Source organism: Typopeltis vanoorti, chromosome 11, assembly GCF_054136105.1.
Source record: "Typopeltis vanoorti isolate ZY-2024b chromosome 11, IOZ_Tvanoo_1.0, whole genome shotgun sequence".
Taxonomy (NCBI): domain Eukaryota; kingdom Metazoa; phylum Arthropoda; class Arachnida; order Uropygi; family Thelyphonidae; genus Typopeltis; species Typopeltis vanoorti.
Window position 1 is genome coordinate 55,432,799 of NC_143559.1, and position 22,729 is coordinate 55,455,527.

The window sequence follows — 22,729 nt, forward strand, 5'->3', positions numbered from 1 at the left end:
GTTGAAATTATTATTTCAAAGAGTGTCTAGTAAGCTTTTGCATATGCAATTTCTTTAGCTCTCTTTGTATTTGCTCAGTCTATTTACAAATTATGGCCTTGCTTGTGGCTCTGAGTACCACTATGCTATCTTTTGTGGAATGCAAATGTGCCTGGCTATTGAACACACACACACACACACTGCTAGTTGATTCTAATGTTGTTTGAAATCAAGATGTTGGCTGACCTAGTCTTCAAGTGACTAACATAGAGCCTTTCCACAAGGTTGACTAACACGGAGCCCTGTTAGATCAACATTTATGTATCACAGATTAATTTCTACTCCTGGTGGAGTATGTCAATAGAAAGTGAGTGATACTGTACCTAGTAGAAAATATAGGCATAAAATGTAAACCACTTCAGATTTATTAGCAAAATAAACCGTCTAAATTATTATCACCTTAAGAAAAAAAAATTAGTTGGTGAGTGCAAAATAGGACAATATGTGTTTTCACACGTGATTCAGGTGTTGTAGTTTTGACAAATATTGAGGATTGTCTGATTTTGTTAAATGTGGAAATAGCACTTGTTTAGTGTTTATCTGTTTTGTGTGAAAATGAGTGTTCTCATCATATTAAGAAAATAATATGAGAAATTTTCAGACACCAAGTTATCTCATGTGCAGGGCATTGTTCTGCCTTTCGTAATCTCAGGTTTGTCATCCTGGATAAATGCAAAACATTTAGTGGACACGTAATTTATAGACTTGGGTTGGTTACTTTGCTATAATCTAAACAATGAGACAGACAATTATTGAAATACAAATGCTAAAAAAAAAATAATTGCAAATATCAAATTATGTATTTATTTGTAAATATATGGAAAATTATATGTGTATAGTGTAAGAATATTTAAATCATACACCTCTATCACTAGATATGCTTTTTCACAAATCAGCTATGTTTTTATGTAAAATCGTCTTTACAGTAGGTTATGTGTGTTATATTATATATATATATATATATATATATATATATATATATATATATATATATTACAGGGAATGGATAGACCAGATGAAGGTGATGATATGTGGCAGCCAGGTGGTAAGGGAATGTCTAAGAATGATATGTTCAATGACTTATCAGAGGGAATGGGAGAGAGTTTTGATAAAGATGAAACTTTCCCTGGAGAATTCGATGACAACAGGTAAGACATGATTATTAAAACTTAATGGCCCAAGATAAAAATGATTTAAATATTGAAGACTATAATATGCCTAATACTATTTTTATCTTTAAAAATGGCAAAAAATATATTTTTTGAAATTCTGTATTAGTCACACATACACAGTTGAAAAATATTTAATTAAGATAGAATGGAATTTCTCTCTTTACAAGGAATGGATAGATCAGAGCAGTCCAGAGACAGCCAGATAAAAAACTAATATTATTAGAATCAGGTGAAACATATTTCTACATCTGTAATCACACATCTATATTGTTGTATTCAATTCTTGTTTTTTTTATTGTACAACGGTTGTATTTTTTTTATTCAATCTTTTCTACCTAAACCTCCTTCAATAATCATCTTATCGGCTGCGCCAATTATGTTGTAACCTTTTCTTCCTTATTATAACTATCCAACCGCTGTGCCATTTATGTTGTGTCGCTTCTTCTTATTCACACTTATTTTAAACCTTTGTTGCTTTATCTCCGTAATACACTATCGGGTAGCACTTAGTACCTCTCAGGGACAATGGAATTTCCTCGAGATCGAGGCAGTATCAGTGTCTAAGATTTACCTCTCGTAAAACGCCAAGAAATTTATTTGTTTTGCTGCGCCACTTAGCGCTATTAGGTTATTAAACATTAACAACCAAGAGGTAATCTCAGGACAGTACTTAATGATACCTATCAACTCTGCAGACGTGGCCAAAATATACCCTTTTCAAATATCCCTTTTAATATCCCGCATAAGTTCGCATTAATATTTTATAAGCAGTGCATTGGATTCCAGAAATCACAGAAAGTCTTTGTTAGAATCAAAAGCAAGGTTTATTATACTCAAAGGTTGATACACATAATAACACTAAATCAAATCCCATCTTAAGGGAGTTTCAGACAAGGTATATAAAATTCAAACACTACTATTACACTTGTAAAATATTATACAGTAGCTTCCCAAAGTAAGAATTATATTAACCTTTGCTAATGCATTAATCATGTACTATTATCACAATCAATCTAAGACTCCGTAGCTCTGTCAGACTACACAAGATAACATTCATATCTTTCACAATCACTTAATATTATGCCAATTCTTTACTCTAAACATATCCTTCATTTCATTCAATATAATGGCGAACTTTAACACAACGACAGATAATAAACATAAATTCAATTTCCTTCTAAAGTCCTAGCAATACAACCTTTCCTATATCATTAATGTTCCCTTTTATAACATATTAACGTGGCACAAATCTTTCATTCATATTCAGTGAAACACAAACAAAGTCTACTTAGCTTCCTTTATGGCACCATAAGTTCACAGGAAACTGGCCTTCTGTGGACAGCCAGACTTCTTCGCGGAGATACTGTCGCCGAAACCCGCGACTGCCGGTACCGGGCACTGGCACCCTTCCTCGCCACGAGAGGGGAACCACCGGAGATCCAAGAAAAAAAAGCCTTGCTACAGGTTTGCATGACCCTTATGTTACCCTCCCTTTTCTCGGCGTTTCTCGCCCCTTTCGATGTCCAGCGAACTACTACGTCACGGCGTCCATCGTCTCTGCCACTAATCGCACGTACGCTGACGTCACGTTGTTTACTTGGGCGAGCCGCTCTCTCACATTACAACTCCATAACCTTTGGACTTGACTCCCCCCCCCCCCCCCCAACTGTTGAATTTGTGCTTACATTTTATAATTCTTTTACACAGGTTAATTTCTAAAGCTCTGGTAATGTCTTACATTTTCAATACTAAATTAACCACGTTCGCGAATGGCACCCAATATATACTTATTTACCCTTTCATTACAGAACATGCTTGATATATATATACATATTACTTATTTCACACTTAGAGGCAATTTATTGTATTTATCTCATTCTTTTGTTTGGAAAGCATGTTAGACTGTAATAAGATAGGAATTCATAAATTTCCACTCTATCACAATCTAACAATATACATGATTGCACATTACCTTTGATCCTAATTGTATTGGTTTTTTATCTGGTTGTGTCGCAGCTGCATACAAGGAATGATTCCATCCTCCATGTATCTTCATTTTTTTTTCTTTCAAACTTTATTACACTGGTGATGTTCCATAATACTTAAATTGAAATATCTATATAATTTTTCATCCTCTTGTTTATCAGGGATCCTGAATAAGCCCCCAACTAGGTTCAGAAACTATAATTCATCAATAGAAAATAAAAGTAAGAAACAAAAGAACATCAGAAGTTGCAACAAATATACCACTGGTCTTAATCCAACACTCAACAGATGAGTGTATTGAAAAAATGTTATCCTTCTTCATCCAGAAGTGTTGGTAGATCTCTAAAATCTGTTTTAAAAAAAACCCTTAACCAACCCTCTCACAGTATGAATGTATTATAGGTTTATAGAAGCCTTTCATAGGTGGAAGCCACACAAACAAAGAAAAATATCCTTATTGAAGCAGCTACATTTGCACAATAAGAAATTTATTCCATGCAACATTTAGCGGAGAATACCAATTGCAAACCCCCCCCCCCCCACACACACACATACACAAAACTCTAAACTTTTCTGGAGGCATAATATCATATTGCGATCTTCTTGATGAAGATATATGCTCTGAACTGCAGAATAAGGAGTGACAGCCATAAGAATAATCATGATACGTAGGGATGGCATCCGCTTCTTGCCATAAACATTATCTTCACCTTCAACAAACCAAAACCACCAACATCTGTCAAAACAGGAAATGGGAGCTGTCCAGTATGGCTCTGTATCTCAAACTTCTTACGTCGCTTTAAATATCAGAAATATGGTCATACTAAAGCTGTATGTTGTAGCTCTCCATCTTTGCCCAGTGTGACAGTAAAGAACTTGAGAATAAAGACTATAAGATCAAAACACCAAAGTTCTGTAAATGTAGGGAAACTCCCCCCCCCCCTCTCCCAAGCATGCCAAAGGTAGAAGATAGAAAGGTGGAAGGATGAAAAGGAGATATAACAGTTACAAACAGAGCAGCGTATCACAGATCAGGAGGCAAAGAACCAGTATACCACAAAAGTAGCAACATCTGCTGAACACTTACGAGGGTGGTCTGAAAAGTTCTCGGCATTGACCATAGATCGTCATCCTAAAGCTGTTGTACTGAAGCAACATTATCGACACGATTTTTTTTTTCCTTTTTTCTAAGTTTGGTACATCTGTCATAAGCATCCATGTGAAATTGCAAGTCATTCTATCGAGTAGTTTGTTTTATGCAGCTGTTTGAAGAAAAAGTGTCTGTATCCCTTGAAATAGATAAAATTGAGTATCGTGCGGTTATAAAATTCTTTGTAAAAGAAGATTTAACACGAAAAGAAATTCATTTGAAATTCATAAAATTTTATGGATGCTCTTCTCCTTCGTCTTCAACAATTAACAAATGGGCTGTCGAATTTAAACGTGGCCATACCAACCTTGAAGATGATCACGTGAAGGACATCCAAAAAGTGTAACAATACCAGAAATCATTGCTCATGTGTCTGCGCAGTTAGCCTAGTGGCTATGTGCTTCGCGACCGTAAACCTGGGGAAGGAGTGTCCTAGGTTCAATTCCTGTCGACAACGTGAGGATCTTTCTCAGCCATACCCAAGTTAGCGGTCTTGGGCGTGGACAGCCCCCCCCCCCCCCCCCCCCCCCCCAGTTTATCTGGGGTTTTTCATCCTGCAAACAGGCAAACTGGCTCTGTGAACACACGCTGCTATAGTCAAAAATACATACTTAATCCCTCATTAGGAGGGCTCAACCAGTCTAAAGGGCAGTCAAGGAACTGGGAGAACCCCCACACAAATAAATAAATTGATCAAGTGCACGATATGGTATTGGATGACTGGTTAATCAAAGTGCGTGAAATTGCTGGGACTATAGGCATTTCAAAAGAACGTGTAAGAGATATTTTCCATGAAGAATTGAATGAAAAAGCTTTGTGCAAGACGGGTGCCGTGCTTGCTCACAGCAGATCAAAAACACACTCACATGAAAATCTCTGAACTGTGCTTGGAGCGTTTTTAACAAGAATAAAACTGATTTTGTGCGCCGATTTATTACTGTTGGATGAGACTTGGATTCACCATTACACACCAGAATCCAAACAGCAGTCAAAACAGTGCACACAAGCCACTTGTTCAACCTCAAAGAAGATAAAGTCGGTTTCATCAGGTTGCACAGTTTCTCAACAGCAGTTGCTGACACACCCATGAAGATTTTTGCAAAAATATTAAAAACAAGTCTCTGAATTTGTAATGTAAAAATACAAATCAGAAAAAAAAAACGGATTCTCTTTTCTTTGAACAGGGCCAAATAATACCACAGGGCATTCACTAAAGGAGAAATGAAAGCTGCTTTGCTAAATGCCATCCAACTGCTGTTGGATCAGATAATATCCATTACAAAATGATAAAACGTCACTCTACATCATCCGTGGATCAAATATTGAATCTTTACAAGAATCTTCTGCGAAAGCATATTTCTGGATACCTAGCAAACAGCAATTATTATTGCCTTTCTAAGCCAGGGAAGGATCTAGAATTCCCAAATAATTACCATCCAATTTTCTAATAAACTGCTAGTGTAAGATTCTGGAAAAAATAGTGAAGTTTTTCTGAAAAAATGGTCTCTCCAAATACCATTTTTAATGGTTTCTGAAAATATCTTTCTACTACTGATCATTTTATCTGGCAATACTGAAAGACCTACGTGATTTTGGTCTTAAAAGCACTCTCTTTATATCAAGAATTTCTTTTCTAACTGATAAGAAGTCTGAGTGGGAACCGTTCTCTTCTGACAGTATAACGAAGAGGAAGGAAACCCGCAAGGTTCAGTTTTAAGTCTCAAACTTTTTTGCAGTCAAGGCCAGCTCGATAACAGAACAACTTCCTCCAACAAAAAGATATGCTCTCTATGTGGATGACTTCAACCTCTTTTGTCATTCATGTAATATGAGGGTCAAAGTGGCTTGACCATTTTGAGAGATTTGTCAAGCCATTGACCATCTCTCAAAATGGGTGCTTGCAAATGGGTTCAGATTTTCACAGCAAAAGTCTTCTTGTGTGCAATTTTGCCACCGATGTGGTCATCAACCTCCTGACCTGAAACTGACTAGGATAATCATTAATCCCAGTTGCACCAGAACCCAAGTTCATGGGTCTTACACAGTTAACATCTTTTACCGTATATAGATCATTTTACACTGTTTTTATTTATAGTGTTGTTTCTTGTATACGTCTTTTGAATCCCTTTGTTTTTTTATAATAAAACTTAATGGTATAACTATCAGCAAGAGGAAAAAATGCATTTATTGAACACTAATATTATACTGGTTTTCTAACCAGCATCATCAGAGCACAATGAAACTGTGATAGGCACACGGCACTAAACTAAGTAATTCTAGAAACAATTTCACACCTAATGTCCTTAGATGGCACCCTCTATGGATCAGATAACTACAAAGTTCTTTGCAAATATGATCTCTCCATAGCACTTTCAAACCTTTTATTCAACTAGCTATTTTATATATTTTCCTAAAGAACATCCGGGAGTGTATAAAGTTCTTGTGGCTGCATGATAGTCCACTTTGGACAGACTAGTGGATCAGGTACACTTGAGGAACATAAAAATTATATCCGAGATCATCTGTATGGAAAGTTGGGATTGGCAGACCCTGTAGATGCTTCTTGATATAGGATCAGATAGAAAACAACATCTTTATTATATAGAAGTCATTACAGGTCTGAGAGGCTATTCTTAGAATCAGCATCAGCTATGAAGCACTCTCCCAACCTCAACAAGTATGCTTTCATGAATTTACCAAAGATCTGGGTAACTATCATTTTAAGACCTAATAACCAGACTTCTCTGAACTAACTTTGTAGTTATCTGACCCATAGAGTGCACCACATAAAGACATTAGTTATAATTTAAATTGTATCAAATGACCTTATGTGGTGTTTGCCTTCCTATCACAGTTTGATTGTACTCTGATGATGCTGAGTAGAAAACCAATGAAATTAGTGTTTAAATGTATTTTATCCTCTTGGCGGCGGCAGTTATATACCGTTAAGCTTTATTATGAATAATGAACAACACTTAAGCCTTTCTGTTTGCACCTTGTTTTTTTATTTATATTTTATGAACTTTTTACTCTTTTTTTCATTGATTGTTTTACAATTTTTATCTACATCTGCTTATTTCATATTTTATTATTTTTGTGACTTGTATACTGTTGTGATCATTTACTGGGCCCTATGACCACAGTCATTCTGGCACCATAAAGCACCAACCAACAAATATCTCAGTAAAAAATAAACCAACAACCAACAAATGTCTCTTTACTAAAAAATTTACTGTCAAGCAGACCTGAAGTTGATGGCTACATTTCCAAAATTACCAACAAAATCATTAACCATTTCACCACAAATTCTACAAGCAGATATGACATCTATAATATTCCAATCCCATATATTACAGGGAGAAGAAAGTTAAGTTTCTGTATTGTCCCATCTTATATCTCATTGATGGACTGTCTAGATGCGACCTAGCATCTGTGTTTGCACGTGATAAGATAATTATTGTTTATTGTATGTAGTTTCATCACAGTGGATCTGAATTTTCCAATGTTCTCCACACCAGAGAAGATTGCAATACAAAGTTTTAGATATCTGTATGTGAACAGATTAATTTAAATATTCTTATGCATATACAGCAATGCCTTGCATAGTTCAATTTTAAACAGTGCATCTTTCACTATAGCATTATATATAAATGTTAACAATTAAAAAAAAAAATTAGGTATTATGATACTAACATAATTACCAACATTTAGCATAATGCAGTAACAGTTGTATCAATGCAGGCTCTAGTATTATTTCAGCTTTGGTGCAACAAATTCATGGTCACTACAATTTTTTTTATTTCTGTTTTTTATATATAAGTATCCTTTTATTCACAATTTTAAGCTCCTATAAAAGAATTCTCATTAAATCAACTTGTGAATTTTATCATAAAGATAAGAATGCTTCTGATTTTTTTATGGATACTGATCCTAGCATTGAACGAAGCATTAATTTCGTAAGCATTGCAAAATGCTATTTGATGTTACAAAGATATACATGCAGAGAAAATGAAGGAAAAAACCTCTGCAAATTACATTGTTTAAATATAAATTTTCCAAATAAACACTTGTGTTCAGTTATCAACAATGCAAATTTTTACTATTTTTCCATTTTATTTTAATCCTTTTTAATTTTTCAGTGCACATTAATTAGTGTTTCTGATGAGCTTGCGGTAAACAAATCATGTCTAAATTTTTTTTCCTCCACCAATACTGTAATTGTCTGTTTGAAATGCTATGGTATGGAGTACTGGCACCTTTATTAATGGTGACATACAGATGCAATGTCTTTTTAAATAAGAATGCACACCAGCTCATCATCATCATCAAATTCCTGCCATATACCCTATCTGCAATTTTCCTCCAGATCAGTCTGTTACTTGTCAAGACACTAATATTATCAGATCTTGTATTTCTGTTGTCTAAGGCACTTTGAACCCTATCAAACCACCTATATCTTGGTCTTCCTCTGGGTCGTTTTCCTGCCAACCTGGCAGAGAACACTTGTTTTGCCAATCTTTTCTCGCCCATTCTGTTTAAATGACCATGCCACCTGAGATTAGCTCTGCTAATGCATTCCTGGATGCTGACAATGTCAAGTTCTTTCCTAATATCCTCATTTTTAATATGATATTGCCATTGATGCCATCTGTTCACAACACTAATCTTTCTCAGGACTCTCATATCTGCGGTCTCTGCCTTTGGTCAAGTGTTTTACTTCTGACCCAGCTCGCAGATCCATAAGTTAAGACTGGTTTGAACACTGTCTTGTATACAGCTAATTTAGTGTTCCGACTAACTTCTCTCTTATATTCCATATGAATTTATTCAGTTGACTTTCTACTATACCAGCTTTATTGATTCTATTGTCTATTTTCATATTTAATTTACCATCTTCACTAAAAATCGTGCCTAAGTAGGTGAAATGTTTTACTTCTTCCACAGGTTCTCCATTCACAATGTAGTTGACATTTTCAACGATTCTGCCTATTTTCATTGTCTTTGTCTTTTTATTGCTGTCCTTCATACCATATCTATTACAACAGTTATCCAATTTACACAAGGAACCTTGCAGACTCGTAGTGGATTTATTGATATGTATAACATCATCCGCATAAAGCAAAGAGCTGAACATTAACATCTCCAATTTTGATATCATGTTTAATACCACTTTCCTTCATAATGTGATCCATATAGATAATGAATAACAGAGTTGATAATGTACATCCTTGTGTCACACCAGATTTAAAATTAAACCATCTTCCTGTACTTCCTTTTTATTCTAACTTAACTCAAATCAAGACTAGGTATTGCTTGATATAATGCTCCATTGACACCATATAACTGCAGCATATTGAATAGCTTCTCTCTTGCCACCTTATCATATGCCTTTTCCAGATCTACAAAACTCAAATAGAGATCTTTGTTATATTCCCATGATTTCTCCACTATTTGTCGTAAAGTGAAGATCTAATCCTGACGGCCTCTATTTGGCTGGAATCCATCTTGTTCTTCACCAAGCATTTCTTCTACAATTCTTTTCAACCGTTTCTCAAGTATATTTGCATATATCTTACCAGGAACACTGAGTAGGGAAATACCTCTGTAATTCTCACATTCAGTTTTATTTCCCTTTTTATATATGGGTACTATGAGAGCTCTACTCCAATCAATGAATTTGTCCCTCTGTCCAGGCCTTCTGAACTATGCAGTGCAGCCACTGCAAGACTTTTACACCACCATATTTTCAGCGTTTCTGGTCGAATATCATCTACTCCTGCTACCTTTCCACATTTTCTATACTTCAAGGATATCTTTTTCTCCCGTTTTTATGTGACCTTTATCATCTCTAACTCCTTTTACCATGCTCTTTCCTCCATTTCTGAGCTTCTTCAACAACCTCCAATATTTTGCCACCTTCTTGATATTTATTTTCTATGTTCTTGCCAAAATCCTCCCATGACTTTTGTTTAGCTAATTTTACACAGAGTTTAGCTTTCTTACATTTGTCTCTTTATTCTCTAAGAGCACAAGCTGACTTATTTGACAGGAACTTTTGATATGCTTTCCACTTTTCCTTCACTGCCTCTTTAACTTCCTGTGTTAAAGGAAGTTAAAGAGGAGTTCTCATTTTTCTATCCTTGCAGACAATCACACCACATGCCTCTCTGGCTGAATCAATCAGGGTTTTCTTCAAGGCTTACCATTGAATCTCCAAGGTTTGGTTCCTGTTCTCAAACTCTTTCTCTTCAATAATCTTTGTGTATTTTACTCTACAGTTCACACCTGAGAGCCGCTCAACTTTTATTTGCTTTAAAACTTTCTTACTTGTTATTCTTTTCAATATGAAATTCAATTTTATCCTGCTCAAGACTAAATAGTGATCACGGCTAATTTCAAATCCTCTGTACACTCTGGTGTCCTGCACAAGGGAGAAAGCATGACTATCAACAATAACATAGTCGATGAGATTTTTCTTATTTCTTGCCTCTTCTCTCCATGTGAATTTGTGCACATTTTTATGTTGGAACATGGTGTTAGGAATAACCAGTCCATGTCTTGAGCAGAAATCAAAACAAATATTTGCCATTATTATTAGCTTTGCTCTTTTCTCCAAATTTTCCCAATATATTTTTGTATGGTGCACACCAGCACCTATATACAAATGCATTCAGAATATACTATTTTCTTTTCATAATTTGCACTTCTGTATTTTAAAACATCTCATTCACTGTCAGGTTATTTTATCACTGGCAGTTGCCAGTAAATTTATTGGAGAAGTTTTATTTCCAGAGTTGAAAAACATGGTTCTGAAATCCCTAGTTCGAACACTGCAGAATTCCCTTTAATAATTCAAAAAAACACTTGCAATTTTAGTTGCTGGATTTTTTCTCTAAAAGTCATAATGTACACCAACCATGTTCAATTTCTTTTATATCTCCTTTAAAGTTTAGAACTATTTTCTTTCTATATGAAAAACTACGAAAAAGTCATTAAAAACTCAACTAGTCTTCTTCTCCCAACAGTTTTTCTGTCATAATTGTTGTAACATAATTGATACCTTTCAAACAAATTTTCTTATTATATGGAACTCTTAATTAATATCTTCTATTGAGGTCCAAAACGCTCTCTCTGCGCAGTATTATAATGTTCTTTTCGCACTACACATGCTCCACTACATATCACATCTTTGGTTTACGTTTCAATTATGAAGCAAGAAACATTAGCTGCCATTACATGTTATAGTTACAGCACTTTGCTTGAAAACAGTATAAACCTCACTATAGAGAAAACAAAGTTTTTCATATTATGAATAATTTAAATTAAATTACTTATTTCCAACAAATAACTTCTATAATCATATCAATGCATTGATTTTGTTTAGTATTAATGTTACATGTATGTACAGTAAGCAGGATATATGTAATAGAAATATTTTAAAAATATAATGCTTTTTTCCAACTATAATTTAAATAGGCCATATAAACTAGTAATTCTAAACACAAAAATTAAACTGAGCACAATCTAATTAAATACTTTATTACACGAATACATCTTTTTCTTCCAACACCTTTATCCTTTCAGTAGGTGTGCAGTTATAATATAGTATTGTCCTAAACTTATTTTCATAGTTCATGATCTTAATTAGCTTAGTGTGATTAAATGAGTCTTTTAATATTGAAAATGATTTTTAATACATCTTCGTCATCATCAAATTCCTCATAACATACCCGCAAAGGGGGGATTTATATTCCAATGATTTCTTTATTTATCTTAAAGTGAAAATCTGATCCTGACAACATGTTTGGTTTGAACCCAGCTTGTTCAAGCTTCTTCACAATTTTTCTTAGCCATTTCTCAAGAATACTTGCATAAATCTCACCAGGAACTCCCAGTAGACAAATTCCTCTGTAATTCTTCTATTCAGCTTTATTCTCTTTTCTATAGATGGGTACTATGAGCTCTCTACTCCAATCATCTGGAATTTGACCCTCAGACAAGGCTTTCTGAATTATGCACTGCAGCCACTGTAAATCTTTTATATCTCCATAATTAAGCATTTCTGGCTCGTCTATTCCAGCTGCCTTTTTACATTTCAGTTTTTTGATAACTTGTTCTATTTCAAGTTTGGCTATGTATTCCTGTTGGAGGTTTTTCTATCATCATGCTGATACTGCTTGTTTCATTTAGCAGTCTTTCAAAGTAATTGTTCCAGAAATCTAAAATATCTTTATCTTCAGTTTTCATGTCACCTTTATAATTTCTGATAACTTTTACATTACTTTTTCCTCCATTTCTAAGCTTTTTCAGTACTTTCCTGATATTTATTTTCTATGTTCTTACCGAAGTCTTCGCATGACTTTTGTTTAGCTAGTTTTACACAGTGCTTCACTTTCTTACATTTTTCTTTGTATTTTTCTAAGAGCACAAGCAGACTTACTTGCCAGGAACTTTCCATATTCTTTCTTGTTCTTTTCCTTCACTGCCTGTTGAGTCCACCATGAAGTTCAGATTTTTCTATCCTTACAGATAACCTCACCACATGCCTCTCTGGCTGAATCAATCAATGTTTTCTTCGGGATTTGCCATTGGATGTCCAATGTTTGGTTCATGTTTTCAAATTCTTTCATTTTTTGTTCAATGATGTTTGTGCATTTCAGTGTACAGTTCACTTCTGAAAGCTGCTCAACCTTGATTCTTTTTAAAACTTTCTTACACACTCTTCTTTTCAATACGAAATTCAATTTTATACTGCTCGAAACCAAGTAGTGATCACTTCCTATTTCAAATTCTCTGTATACTCCTGTGCCCTGAAACAGTGGGAAAACATTGCTATCAACTATAACATGGTCATTGAGACTTTTCTTATTTCTTGCATATTCACTCATGTGGATTTGTGCACATTTTTATGTTTGAACATGGTGATAGTAATAACTAATTCATGTCCTGAACCTGCAGGCATTTAACATTATTATTAGCTTTGTACTTTCTCCAAATTTTCCCATAACATTTCTATATGTCTGGTAATCATTTCTTCCTCTTCTGCTGTTTAGATCTCCAACAAGGACCAACTTTTCCTTTTTCATTGAGCCAACTGTTCTCTTTAATGCATCAAAAAATTCCTCCATTTCTTCCATGGCAAAATCTTCTTTGGAACCATAAGCACAAATGAGTCTCATTGTCCACATTCTGATATTTGCCCACATCACTCTACTTTGTATTGCCTGCCGTTCAAGAGAAATATCCTCATATTTAGTTTTGAATACCATAGCTACTCCCTCTTTACTCTGACTATCATTGTTTGAATATAACATTTTATATTTGTTGCTTAGAAAGATTTCTCCTGTTTTTGTCTCCTTTGTTTTTGTCATGCCTATTAAGTCGATCTAGCTTATCCAGTTCTTCGGCTAGTTCTGTTTCCTTTCATTGATGCTTCTTATGTTGATAGTACCAATCTTGAACTCTGTTGATGTTGAGTTGGAACATGTTCAGTAATTTGTTCCAGTAGTTCGTTCCAGGGCAAACATTATATATTTGCCCTGGAACGAACTTTATATTACATTATATGTTTGCCCTGGTTCCCTGATGAAAACAACGGGAGCCTTATTTAACTAGGTGATGCCCTGGCTGGCATGAAATTCTGTTGTGTTGTACCATCATTTTACATTTTTGGTTTTAGCCAATAAGAATAAAATTTTTAAACTTTTATTTAATAAATATGATTGATTATCTTGCAAAGATAGGTTTAAGGCCAGATCATGTGATTGACGTATCACGAAAAGTGAGTCTGGCTCACATGGAGTGCTACCTACGTTCTTGTTTTCATGAATTTTTTATTTTTTATTTTTGGCTTTCGTATTAAATTAGTTATGAATAATTTATATAATTCTCCCTTCATTATTAACAGTAAAGGAAAGAAACGACAAACTGAGTTGTATCATACATTTTAAGCCTAGTTTAAAGAAAAGCATATTTCTGTATAATTACATGTAATGTGTGGTGAGATTAAAGAATGTATTACTTATTGTATTAATATCGTAACATTAATTTTTTTTAAAAATATCACTTTTAGCAATATTTATGCAAAGTAGACCGATGACATTGGGCAAGTAATATTTTTATGTGGCTAGTAGATTTATTTTAGGATTTATTTATTTCTTTTAAGATTTAGATTTATTTTAAGTGTCATTTCTGGAGCCCTGCCTATATATAAATATACATATAATATTATTCTAGTAGAATTAATTTTATTCAGTTATATCTTGTGGATAATAATATCATTCAAATATTTCCTTACAGACCACCATTAGGATGGAATAATAGAGAATTTTTTGGTGAACATTCTGAACGAATGGGTGCACCAAACAAACCAGGTGGACTTTTAGAAGATAATGATCAGTTTCCATTTAGTCAGTTTCCTGAACCTGAAAAATTTGAGAGACAGGGATTGCTTCCACCACCACCTATGCCAAGCAAATTTCATAAAGAACCACTGTTTCCACGTGCTCCAACAGAAGGGGTTAATCGTTTCGAAAAGGGTATTCAGCCACCACGTACTGGACTTCTACCTCGTGAGGATGAACAGTTTCCACCAGGACCTATACAAGATCCAGGTTGTTTTGATAGACCAGGATCTAGTGTTCCATTTAAAAGTGAGCAGTTTGAACCACCTGGAGATGGCAACTTTGACAGGTTCCCTATGCCACCAGGTGGCCGGTTGTTTGAAGGAGATCGTTTTGATCGTCCAGGTATGCCTCCTTTTCCTAGGCCACCTTTTGAGAATGAAAGATTTGGAAGACAAGACAGACCCAAATTATTTGGCGAAAACTTTGATAACAGAAGACGATTTGGTTTTGGTGAAGGACGCTTTCCAGATCAGAGGTAAATTTTAAAATATAACTTTAAAATAAGTGTAAACATTATGTTAAGCACAGAATAATTTCAACATACACAAAGGAAAACTTCTTTGAATTTTGGAATTTTTTATTACTGTTGATAGGTAGAGTTAGTCCAGGAATTCTGCTCTAAAGAACTATACATAGTACTTTTCTAGCCAAATCAGGTCTCCAGTGAACAGGTGGTAGTCTCACATTGGAGAATGAGTGTCATTCATGCTTTAAGATTGCTCAGTGCTTACAAACCATGGCAGCAATGCTATATTTTCAATTTGGATGGTCCGTTGATAGTAATAGACCATACAATGTGCATATTTTCAGATTCCTCTAAATAAAAATATTTAATTTTCTTAAATTAATTTTTCTTTTATAATATTTTTCTTTTGCTCTATGAATAAATTCAACATTTTTAAACTATTGTAGATAAAATGAAAATTTCTAGCTAAGCTTAAAAGCTTACAATTAGACTAACAGCACAAGGTTTGCTGATGAAAATTTGGAACATAAAGATTCTTTATGTTCCTGAAGTACTGAGAATTAAATATAATTAAAATACGACATTGAGAGCTGACTCTTTTAGCTTTTGGAGCATTTCAAGATAAAATTGGCAGTTTTGCCGACTGTTATCATACATTATTTTTAACTTTGAATATGGAGAGAAAGTCAGTTAATTTGTATTACAACATAACTAAGTTTTAAAAGAGGTATACCATGAGTAGACATATTGATACAAAATTAATAATGGAAAAAGCTCACGTACAAAGATTATTTAATAATATAATTTTCGCCTGTGTGTCACAGACATCTTCAGTACATTAAGCTCAAATTAAACAATAACTGACAATTCCAATTGTCAGTTATTGTTTTACCTCTACCTATCTAAAAAAAGTTGTCATCAATAAGTCTTCCCATCAGTTATTTTTGGCAGAAGAAAGCATACTTGCTAAAGGTCTCAACTTTGTCACTGCTCCTACATCCATCCCTAGAGAACATCTCTTAACAAAGATAGAAAAGGCAGCTTCTTTATTACCAAACAGAGAAGCTAACCTCCTCCGTATGGAAGCAATTTTCTCTATAAATAAAGCTAGACCTCCACCTGACAATATTTCTTACTCTGAAAGGACAGCTATCAAGTCCTTGAAAGATAATAGTAACATAGTTATCCTTCTGGCAGACAAGGGGAATGCAACTGTCATCTTAAACAAGTCTGATTACCATAATAAAATCTTGGAACTTTTAAATAGTGATACTTACTCAGAAATTGCTAGTGACCCTACGATGGCACTACACAATAGAACTAATAATTTATTAAAAACCACCTTAGAGTTACAAAGAAACATTCGGCTTTCTCTTAGGTCACTTCATCCCTTGATACCTCGACTGTATGGTCTCCCCAAGATTCACAAAACTAACTGCCCACTCAGACCTATAGTTGAGGGCATACACTCTCCTACTTATAATCTCTCCAAATATCTCGCGAGTTTTCTAAGAAATCTTTCTGGAATTTCCTCTTCATATATTAAAAACTCTGCAGATTTTGTTTCTAAAATCAAGGACATCAAACTTAAAAAAAAAACAGATTTAATGGCCAGTTTTGATATTGTTTCTCTCTTTACAAATGTACCTGCTCAAGAAGTCCTTGATCTTCTCAAGAACAAATTATCAAAAAAAAAACTCTTTGCTCTTCTATCCCATTGCATATTTCAAATATGATAATAAGATCTATTTACAAAACTCAGGTCTGGCTATGGGCAGCCCACTCTCTCCGATTCTCGTGGATATATTTCTTAACGATTTTGAAGAAAAAGCTATTAACTCCTTTCACCTTAAACCAAAAGTCTGGTACCGCTATATTGATATTTTCCTCATCTGGGAAGATGGTGTTAATAACCTCTATTTATTTTTAGACCAACTAAACAAGTGCCATGAAAAAATCTCTTTCACCTTCGAACTGGAATCAGATGACTGCCTTCCCTTTTTAGACCTCAAACTTACCAGATGTGCTGAGAGCATTAAAACCTCAATTTTTAGAAAGCCTACTCATACTGATAGATACCCTCATGCTTCCTCCCATCACTATCCCCCACAAAAATGTGGTATTATTTCCACCTTAGCTCACCGAGCCAAATCATTACTTACAGAAGAAACAGAAATTGAAAATGAACTCCTTTTTCTTAAAAAAACTTTTATTAACAATGGTTTCTCTCCAAAGCAAATTGACAAATTTCTTTCTCTCAGGCACTCAACTACTTCTGAAGATCCCTCTTCCCCAAAAGCCTTCATCTCCTTGCCTTACATCAGCTCTCTTTCACCAAAACTGGTCAAGATTCTCAAGAAATTTAACTTCAAAACTTGCTTCACTACGCTTCCAAAACTTCGTTCATTACTTAGCAAGCATAAACAGAAACATCTTCCTACTCAGTTTCCAAGAGTGTACAAGATTTTGTGTGATTGTGGAAAGCCATACTATGGAGAGACTGCTAAATCCATCCTTCTACGTTTGGATGAACACCGTAGAGATATCTCCTATAACAGGACTAGAACTAGCGCTCTCTCTAGCCACGTTCTCTTTTCAGCTAACTCAGACGAAGGCCGCCAACACATTGTAAACTAGATTCAAACTTCTAACATCCATGTGTGCTACGATGAACTCGAAAGAAAGATTGTCGAATCCAGGGAAATTTCTCTAGATTCCTCTCATATCAACAACAGCCTGAGTTACAATCTCTCTGACGCACACATTGCTTCTGTTCAGTAGTGGCGAACTCACGACAGCGTGTAGTATACGTTTGTTTGGAACTTATACTCGCATTTGTTTTTCAAACACGCTACTGTCTTTTTATACTTGTTCTGTTATTACAATTTTAAGTCTCTGTAATTTTTTATATACTTCTTTGATTGTGATACCTGAGGATGTTGATCTATTCAATGAAACTAGTAGCATCTTGTCATCTTTTTATCTCTCGGTAATAGTCATTAAAGCTTTTCCACACACACACACACACACACATAAAATGATGCAATATAAAAATGAAGAGTGCCAGAAATGTTAAAAACTGGAATAAAAAAAACTAATTTTTTTTAATTCCAGCTGAATTTGAATAATTCAAAATTCACTTATTTATTCAGCATAAGGTGGGGGGGGGGGGTAGGAATACAAGAAATCGTTGAGGAAAACTATATACAAACTTCACAGAACAGCCTTTTTTGATGACTGCCTGATAGTAAATGCAAATTCCTGAGACTTTCAGGAAAGGAGTGTATAGGACAGTCTTCAAGCCACATGGGAGATCTGGGGGAGAGGGGGGGGGTTGGACTTGAAGAGATATCTTGATGAATAAGAAGATACGTATTATTTCTGATTTTCTTTATTTCTTTGATGATTGCTTCTTTTCTGAAGCATGGAGGAGTGATATGGGAAAGAACAAGGAACCATGGAAGAGGAGTAGATCGTAAGATACCACAGATGGTTCTCATTGTTATGTAAAGCTGTGTGTCCATGAGAGACGTGTGGTGTCTTTGGCTCCAGACTGGTGAACAATACGATACTTTGCAACAGGGAAGACTAGAACCAGGACAGCTGTTCTACGAATTGAGGCATTACAACCCCAAGTTCTGCCCATCAACTAGTTTATGATGTTGTTCCTGACAGATATCTTTAACTTAGTTTTTTTCCAAATGTTATCAGTAAGTTAGACTACAGTCGCGAGTGACCCAAAAATAACAAGGGTTACTGTCATAGATTGCAGTCCTTTTGCAGAAGTTTATTTTTATGAGGGTGGTCTGAAAAGTTCTCGGCCTAACAATGAAAAAACAAATTTATAATTTCAAAATTATTTTTATATTTCAACATAATCTCCCTTAAGACTGATCTTTTATTACAGCATCATTATTCTGTCCCTGTTGTGGCTCTCAGTTAAATCTGCAAAATACCCCGCTACAGCTGCAATCACCTCTTGATTTGAAGAAAAACGCTGACCAGCGAGGAAGAGTTTTAGTTTTGGGAAGAGATAGAGATGAGATGGAGCCAAATTTGGGGAATAGGGTAGATGTTCCAACAATTCATAGTGCAGATCTTTTAATTTTCCCATTGCCAAAACACCTTTGTGGGCAGGTGTATTGTCCTGATGAAAGATGATTTTTTTCTTCTGCAAACTGGGTCTTTTTTGATGAATTTTTTTGTCTGGTCTGGTTAAAAGATCGGAATAATATTCTCCAGTTATTGTTTTACCCTTTTCAAGATAATTAATAAACAAAATTCCTTTAGCATCCCAAAATACAGATGCCATGATCTTTCCTGCTGATGGAACCGACTTTGTCTTCTTTGGTGCCGAACAACCGGCTTGTGTCCACTGTTTTGACTGCTTTTCGGATTTCTGGTGTGTAATGGTGAATCCAAGTCTCATCCATAGTAATAAATCGACACACAAAATCAGTTTTATTCTTGTTAAGCACTCCAAGCACTATTCAGAGATTTTCATTAGAGTGCATTTCTGATCTGCTGTGAGCAAGCGTGGCACCCATCTTGTGCAAAGCTTTTTCGTTTGCAATTCTTCATACAAAATATACCCTACGCATTCTTTTGAAATGCTAATAGTCTCAGCAATTTCACTCACTTTGACTCATCGGTCATTCAATACTGTATTGTCCATCTCATCGATCATCTTCAAGGCTGGTACGGCTACGTTTAAATCTGGCAGCCCATTTTTAAATTGTCGAAAACGAAGGAGAATAGTGCCTATAAATTTTTATGAACTTCGAATGAATTTCTTTTGCCATTAAATTAAACCTTCTTTTATAAAGAATTTTATAACTGCATGATACTCAATTTTATCCATTTCAAGTGATACAGACAACACTTTTGCTTCAGACTGCTGTATAAAACAAACTACTTGATAGAATGACTTGCAATTTCACATGGATTCTTTTGATAGATATATCAACTTAGAAAAAAAAATCTTGCCGATAGTGTTGCCATCTATGGTCGAGGCTGAGAACTTTTCAGACTACCTTCATAGTTTTCTATGGGGCTCGTGGTTATTTAGGTGGAAAGCAGAAACAAGTTTTGCTGGGATTAGGCAATAGTCCCCCGCATTCAAATTAATTTTGTAGTGAGCTCAGATCATTGCTGTGTTTCTTCAGGGCCTTGTAAGATACTGACATGGATGGCGATAGCTGTGTCATCAACATAGATAAACTTTCAACTAGCTGTTTGAGGAATATTGCTTGTGTATAGGTTGAATAAAGCTGGGCGTGGACAAGTCCTTGAGGGAATCCATCTTGTAGGATAAATGTTCTGAGTTTTGTGAATTCAGATGTACCTTTATTTACCTTCTGGAGAGCATTTGTTCTAGTAATTTCAGAGTTTTTGGCAGTTGGTTATTTTGGCTGCTTTAAGCAGTAAACCTTTCATATGATGTCATGAGCTGATGTTAAGTCTATAAAGGCAGTAGCTGTTTTTATCAAGTTCGCTGCCACGCTACTTCGGCATAGTCTGTTCCCGTACGCCGAGCAATTTCACTTTTTCGAAGTCAGTACGGTAATCTCGATGCCAGTGATAACCGTCATACGAGTATACTCGTAGTTGGCTTGTGCAGAGCACATACCATCTATGAATATACACAATTTTGTTGCTAGCTCCACAAGCCAAGCATTTTCACTTCTTCAAGGTCAGTATGGTAATCTTGTTGGCGACGGTACGCATCATACAAGTATACTCGTAGCTGGCTTGTGTAGCTCATATGCGAACTACGAGTATACTCGTAGTTTGCAGCGAACATGTTAAACCATTTTGGTATCCATGTTCTATATGGAATGTGAGAGCTAGGATCTGGGTTGCAGCAGCTTTTGCCTTGCGTAAACCCTGCCTGTTCATCGGGTAAGATGGCTTCTATTTTTGAAGAAATTCTAGAGAGGATAATCCTTTCAAAATGTTTGTAAGGAGTGTGCAGAGTAATGTGATAGGGTGGTAGTTATTACGATCAGCAGTTGATTTATTGGTTTTTGGTAGGGCTATTTTCTTTGATTCATGCCAATTTTTTGGGAGAGCCATTCATCATTTATTATTGTGGAGAAGAAATTAGGTAGCTAGGATTTTACTCTTTGGCCAAAGTTAAGTAAGAAAGTCTGGATGGATATCATCAACACCTAGGAGCTTTACCTGTTTTAGTTTGATTGCTGTATCAATTTCATCTATAGTTACTGGATTGGAGTTTGCTTTTAGTTTTCTTATCACGTCCTACATCTGTCCTAGATGTAGGACGTAATAAGAAAACTTTTTTTTATAAACATGATAGATTTTTTTTTAAATTTTATTTTTGGCGTCTGTGTGAATTTAGGGTTTAGCTTTTTGTGCTAAGATTTTTGCAATACTTTTAGGGGTTAACTGTATAATCTACCTTTGGTCCTATTTGGAGTGTTGGTGCCTCCCATTTGGTAGAGCAGTGAACCAACCTTATGACTTAATCTTGTAATGTTGAAATTGTTAATTTCTTCATGCCAGCGAGCTTTTCTATCATCATCCAAGGACCCAAAGGGGATAGAAACAGTGTCTCGATAGTTCTGTTGTTCTTAATCTGCCAAAAGAATGCTACTTTCAGCTGACAAGCAGAAACACATCCTCTCGGGATGTATTTTGTGCCAGATGCTATGAGAAGTTTATTGAATCTTTCCTAGTTATCAGCTGTAGGTGGAATTATGTTGATGTTGTTTTCAATTAATTCAGTAAATTTTGGCCAGTTTGTATTTCTGAGATTCCATCAGGATGTTGAGAAACTGTTTATTCTGGGGTTTATAAGTCCTAGTAAGTACGCTGGGTCTGTGCTAACTGTGGGGAAAAGTAGGTGATACTTGATAGGTTGAGACAACAAAATTCACTAAACTAAATTAAAATACACAAAGAAAAGTTATGGCCATGACAGGATGTTGAGTCTAATGCAAAAGAAAGATGGGATTGTAATAAAATTTATGTTAAAAAGATATATAAAATGTTAAGAGTTAAAAAGATTAATTAAGATTAATATAATGTTCAGGTTTGATAGCAAGGCATTCTCTAATCAGAGCTGTGGCAGCTCATTGGATGATTCAAAAGCAATTGTGTACTGCACACAATTCTGGGTTTATTAATTTATACGATCAGTGTGTTAATAATGAAAACAGTTTGGGGCAGTGGTATCCATTGAGTTGAGTAAGATCCATTAAATCCGTATGCTTTTAAAAGACAGGAATGACACCAAAGGATTGACAGTTGACTAAATGTAAATGTGAAGACTATTCCAAATAATAGGAAGAATGCTCGTGTTAATGATAGGGAGAAAACAAAATAGTATTTCATTGTTATATACTAATGCATGTGACTTTAAGAATAAGCTTGTGCAGTTTAAATTATTAGCCAAAGAAATTAAGCCTCATGTAGGGATTTCTTAGCTTAATGATGCCATTTGTGATATCCAAATGCAAGGGTTGGCAACAAGGGGCTTGCAGACACC

The 22,729-nt window shown here is 35.1% G+C and overlaps 1 protein-coding gene across 7 annotated transcripts in view; it reads left to right on the top strand.

The window, feature by feature from the left end:
• The window catches only part of LOC150101595 (uncharacterized), a 427,246-nt gene that overhangs the window by 144,654 nt on the left and 259,863 nt on the right, over nucleotides 1-22,729 (top strand). For all 7 annotated transcript variants that reach the window (XR_016549078.1, XR_016549080.1, XR_016549079.1 and 4 more), the window contains 2 exons: nucleotides 1,039-1,187; nucleotides 14,647-15,228. Coding sequence is in view for 4 of the 7 variants with exons in the window: in XM_090400964.1 (XP_090257090.1) it covers nucleotides 1,039-1,187; nucleotides 14,647-15,228 (731 nt within the window). In the remaining 3 variants the exon portion in view is untranslated. The remainder of the gene's footprint in view (nucleotides 1-1,038; nucleotides 1,188-14,646; nucleotides 15,229-22,729) is intronic.